The sequence below is a fragment of the Budorcas taxicolor genome, chromosome 11, assembly GCF_023091745.1.
Source record: "Budorcas taxicolor isolate Tak-1 chromosome 11, Takin1.1, whole genome shotgun sequence".
NCBI lineage: Eukaryota > Metazoa > Chordata > Mammalia > Artiodactyla > Bovidae > Budorcas > Budorcas taxicolor.
In genome coordinates this window covers 30,862,768-30,868,148 of record NC_068920.1, presented here as the reverse complement: position 1 = coordinate 30,868,148, position 5,381 = coordinate 30,862,768, and the positions used below count along the sequence as shown (strand labels likewise).

General features: G+C 32.4%; 1 protein-coding gene across 1 annotated transcript; it reads left to right on the top strand.

The window, feature by feature from the left end:
- The first annotated feature begins 463 nt into the window (after nt 1-463).
- On the top strand, nt 464-1,426 carry LOC128055462 (olfactory receptor 2W1-like). Its single transcript, XM_052648034.1, has one exon. It carries the CDS (start codon nt 464-466, stop codon nt 1,424-1,426), a length of 963 nt encoding a protein of 320 aa, XP_052503994.1.
- The last annotated feature ends 3,955 nt before the right edge of the window (nt 1,427-5,381 follow it).

Genomic DNA, 5,381 nt, shown 5'->3' with positions numbered 1-5,381 from the left:
ATTTAATTATAAAAGTATTAGATGTATTTATTTTTAATGTACATTAAAATATAATATTAAATTTAATATAACATGAAATTTATTATCTAGTTAATATTAAGTTTATCATAATATTTATATTGTAATATATAATAAATATTTATTAAATATAATGTTAAATTTAATTATTGATATAATATTAAATTTAAATTTATTTATAAAAGAAACTACCACAAATACCAGGTTAGTTGGGCAACACTTTTACGATTAATTTTTTCAATGATTAATTAATATAAATTCTCCCCCTTTGTTTACTCCTGTATTTCATTAATTTACTTAGTCTATGTTGACCAATTTCCTTCTTTTTTTCTTCTTCTTCTTCTCCTCCTCCACCACCACCACTTCCTTCAACCCTTTCCTCTCTCTCCTTCTCCACTCCTCTTTCTCTTGCTCTTCTCATTCAAGGATTTGACACTGAAGGATTATGGACCAGAGAAATTGTACTTCTCTACATGGCTTCATTCTGCTTGGCTTCTCTGACCATCCCAAACTGGAGATGGTCCTGTCAGGAGTTGTCACTGTCTTCTACTTAATTACCTTGGTCGGTAACACAGCCATCATTCTTGCATCTCTCCTGGATTCCCATCTCCACACACCAATGTACTTTTTCCTCCGGAATTTATCTCTCCTAGATCTATGTTTCACAACCAGCATCGTACCCCAGATGCTGGTTAACTTGTGGGCACATGATAAGACCATCAGCTATGTGGGCTGTGTCATTCAGCTCTATGTTTACATGTGGTTTGGCTCCATCGAGTGCCTGCTCCTAGCTGTTATGTCCTATGATCGTTTTACAGCTATCTGTAAGCCCTTGCATTATTTGGTCATCATGAACCCACATTTATGCCTCAAGATGGTTATCACAGTCTGGAGTATTAGTCTGGCCAATTCTCTGGTATTATGTACACTCACCCTGAATTTGCCTAGATGTGGAAACAACCTTCTGGATCATTTCTTGTGTGAGTTGCCAGCTATGGTCAAGATAGCCTGCATAGACACCACAGCAGTTGAAATGTCTGTTTTTGCTTTAGGCATTGTCATTGTCCTTACACCACTCATCCTCATTCTTATATCCTATGGCTACATTGCCAAAGCTGTGCTGAGAATGAAGTCAAAAGCAGGCCAGAGAAAAGCAGTTAATACCTGTGGATCTCATCTCACCGTAGTGTCCATCTTCTATGGAGCTATTATCTACCTTTATCTGCAACCAGGTAACAATGCCTCCAAAGAGCAGGGTAAGTTTCTCACTCTCTTTTACACCATCATCACTCCAAGTCTCAACCCTCTCATTTACACCTTAAGAAATAAGGACATGAAAGATGCACTGAAGAAGCTGATGAGAGTTGACCACAAATTTACAACACTGAAGAGAAACTGGAAGTCATAGGAAAAAAGTTAGCGTGGATAAGGCAATAAAATGCTTTCTAATTGCCTTTCACTTTTAGTGAGGCAAGGAATCCTTAGATCACAGAGGTCAATTAACATATTAATTCTTGTAGGCAGACATTTTGTGGATGCAAACAATATTATAATCATCCTACTTTTTATGCCTCTGATTATGACATTATTATCATTATCTTGAGTAAAAGGTCTTTGTAACTTAAGTCTATTACCTCTTTATCATGCTACAAAAGAGTGAGAAGACACCAATTAAGGGATTTTAAAGGTGACAACAAAGTTTTATTCATTTCTCATTCATTCATGAAAGATTTATTTCATGATTGTCTTAATCTCAATGAAAAGAAAACATGACAACTTTGAGATTAGGTAGGCTTTTGACACAGATCTACAGAATCATGGAATTTACATAATTTGAGAAATGTAATATTTGTACATAGTGGAATTTCATAAAAGGAATAATATTTTAGTTTTCATTTAGTATGATACAGTATTTAATATTTTATGGGAAAGGCAATGACATTTGAGTTAAATTTTGATATTTTCTATTATTTGATACCTATCTCTAAAGGATACCATTATTTAGTAATTATAATCTTTACTTAATAATTATAATCTAGATAGATTTGGAAGGATACATTGCTGTACTCAAAGTAACATAATGTTTTCTCTTGTATCATTTCATAATTCTTAAAATGTGAAAAAGGAAGAGTCACTGGATAATTTTACATTCTCAGTGAGGACAGTAATGACTTACGAGCATGCATACTCAATCACTTCACTCATGTCCAACTCTTTGCAGCCCTATAGACTAAAGCTGCCAGGTTCCTCAGTCCATGGGATTCTCCAGGCAAGAATAGTGGAGTGGGTTGCCATGCTCTCCTCCAGGGCATCCAGGGATCAAAGCTGGGTCTCCCAAATTGCAGGCGGATTCTCAAGTGCTGAGCTACTGGGGAAGCCCCCAATGACTCACACAAAATACACTCAATATTATCTAGAATAGTGTAGATATTCTTATTGTCCACATAATACCTTTTTACAGTTGACTTCAGAAACAGTTCACTAGCTCATTAAAAATTTTCACAGAGAGAATTTAAGTTCTGTGTTAAGTTTGCTCTTAACAGTACAGTTTATAGTTAGTAGCATTAAGAAATACATTCTTTGCTATCTTCAATTATCTAAGTATACCAAAAAATATAATAATAATGGACTCAGCAGAAAATTACATATTATGTTATGATTGTTTGCTTTCTTATTTAACTACTTTTATTTTCTTCTTAAATCTATTCTGCATTTGGGTTCCAAATTAAACCAAAATCTCAAATACTTAATCTCCCTTTTATTTCTCAATAATAAATGTGCATATAGTTTGAATTTACATTAAATTACAATAAATCCTTTAGGTACATTGAGTTTCTATAAACTAACCAGAATTTTTATAATTTAGTAAGCCTGACCTCACATTTGTATACTAATATGTCACTTGAAAATGTAACTGGTAAGTGTAATTAACATTAATAATAAGAAAATGTAATTAAATTTGAACAAGGGTTACTTTCTTAACCAAGTCTCACATCAATACTTACAAGAATTTACCACATATGCTCTAGTCATCTAACTTAAATGCTCTGCTAGCACAGTGTTAATATTCTTAAAGTAATATAAAAAGTTAATTGGAGGGAAAAAATGTATGATACAAATATTAGACTAGGGCTCAGAAGACTACATACACCTAATCTCAAAATTACCTTGAGAAAAAAAATTAATGTTTCTAAGTCTTCATTTTCTTAAATTTAAAATGGATATTATAATGAGCTCCCTATTTTCCTGTCACTTCTTTCACTGATTTACTAAATTTAGCTTCACTATCTTCATCTCAGCATAAAACAAACAGTAGTGGATATCCCTGGTGTGTAGGGGGTGGGGAGTTTTTCCAAAATAGGACAGTGCTGGGTGCCAGGCTGTCACTTGAAGCCAGAACTTCCTAAGGTAAACAAATGATGAATCTGACAGAACTGATTTTGTGCTTCCTGATCCCTGTATTACAAATTAAAATGGAGAATTAGGCATATAAGCAAGAATGATACCATCTTATCTGTTTGAGAAAACAACATTACATAATATAATTAGAGGATATCTACACCCAAACTACTTAAGTTTAAGTGTTAAACTGCTTAACACAGATGGTAAGTACAAAGACTCTCAGAAAAGTCATGGATAAGTCTGATTAGGAGGAAATGGAAATATATTTATGAAGTAGATGGCACTAGAATTAAACTCTAAAGATTCTGTAATATCTGAATATAGCAGAAAACATTCAAGTGAAAATGGTGTGATAAAGTATGGAGGCTAAAAACCAGAATGGATGGTTTTTAGAATGAAAGGTACAAGTAAATAGCCTTTAAGTAGATCAAAACTGTATTGGTAAACAGAAACCAGATTAAACAATCAATAAGAAAATATATATGAAATGCTTACTGTGTGAAAGGCACTATAAGAAAACACCTCATGTGTTTGAATATTATATGGTTAACACTTAGGAACCACTGTCTTTGCCTCAGCAAATAAATATAACAGATAAAGAAAATGTGTGGGGGGTGTGTGTGTATGTGTATACACAATGGAATATTATTTAGCCATTAAAAAATAAGATTCTGTCACTTGCAAAAAAAAAAATGGATGGAACTTAAAGGCTAGGAGAAATAAATCAGGCAGAGAAAGATACTGTATGACTTCATTTACATGTAGAATCTTAAAAAACTGTACATATAGATACAGAAAACAGATTAGCGGTTGCCAAAGGCTGGGCACAGGGGGAAAAGGATGACAGGAGACTGGCAAAACAGGTAAAGGTGGTCAGAAAGTGCAAACATCCAGTTATAAGATAAGTTCTGGAGTATAATAGACAGCATAGTGACTATAGTTAACAATGCTATACAGTGTACTGTATATTTGAGAGTTGCCCAGAGAGTAAATCTTTAAAATTCCTATCACAAGACAAAAAAAATTGTAGCTGTATCTGGTGATAAAAAGTTAACTAGCTTATTATGGTAATAGATAATATGGAAATAGGATTACCATAATAAGTTAGCTAACTTTTAGGTTGCAAAACTAATACAGTGTTTTAAGTCAATTATATCTCAACAAAAATAAAAATAAATTAAATAATATCATTTTTAAAATAATATATTAATATTTCTAAAAAAATACTCCACTAACTCCACTAATCAAGTACCTCTACTGGAAATGAGTCCAGAAAAGAAAATCATTAAATCAATGATCTTTCAACACCATTGAATCCAAACACCCATGTGGAACTTAGTTTATGTAATTTGTTATTATATAAATACACAAAATGATGGACTGCCATAAATTTTCAAGCATGCCTAGTGTTTTGATTTTGAAAAAAAAGGCAAATATGTCTGCATAGTAGATATATTAACTAGAAATACATATCACATTGATCAAGCATCAGAATATTTAGACCTAAAAAAAAGAATATTTAAACATATTAAATTTCAATTATACCTGTCAGACATTATGATGGATTGGAAATATAAATTTTAACAAAAATTCCTTCTGTACTATTTCCAGTTAACAAAAGACTTAAGTACGTGAAAAAAAAAAAAAAACCTGCACTAACACGCACAAAATTTCCCTTTTCTCTACATCCTCACCAACACTTGTATTTCTTGCCTTCCAAATGCTGGCCATTCTAACAAGGTGTAAGGTGATATGCCATTATGGTTTTGATTTGCATTTCAGTTTTGTCTCAAGTATATGTTATAGGTTAGATGAAGCTTAATAAATTAATAAAAGTAATCTCTTTAATAAGATAATGATTATCAAATGTAAAAAAAATTCAAAATGCCAATAATATATCAGATATGCAATAGAGAGATACTGTAGACATTGTGAGCAGAATTCTTTCTTACAGAGTGGCT

What these genes read in the sequence shown, in the direction of transcription:
- LOC128055462 (XM_052648034.1), top strand. Translation starts at nt 464, where the DNA reads ATGGACCAGAGAAATTGTACTTCTCTACATGGCTTCATTCTGCTTGGC.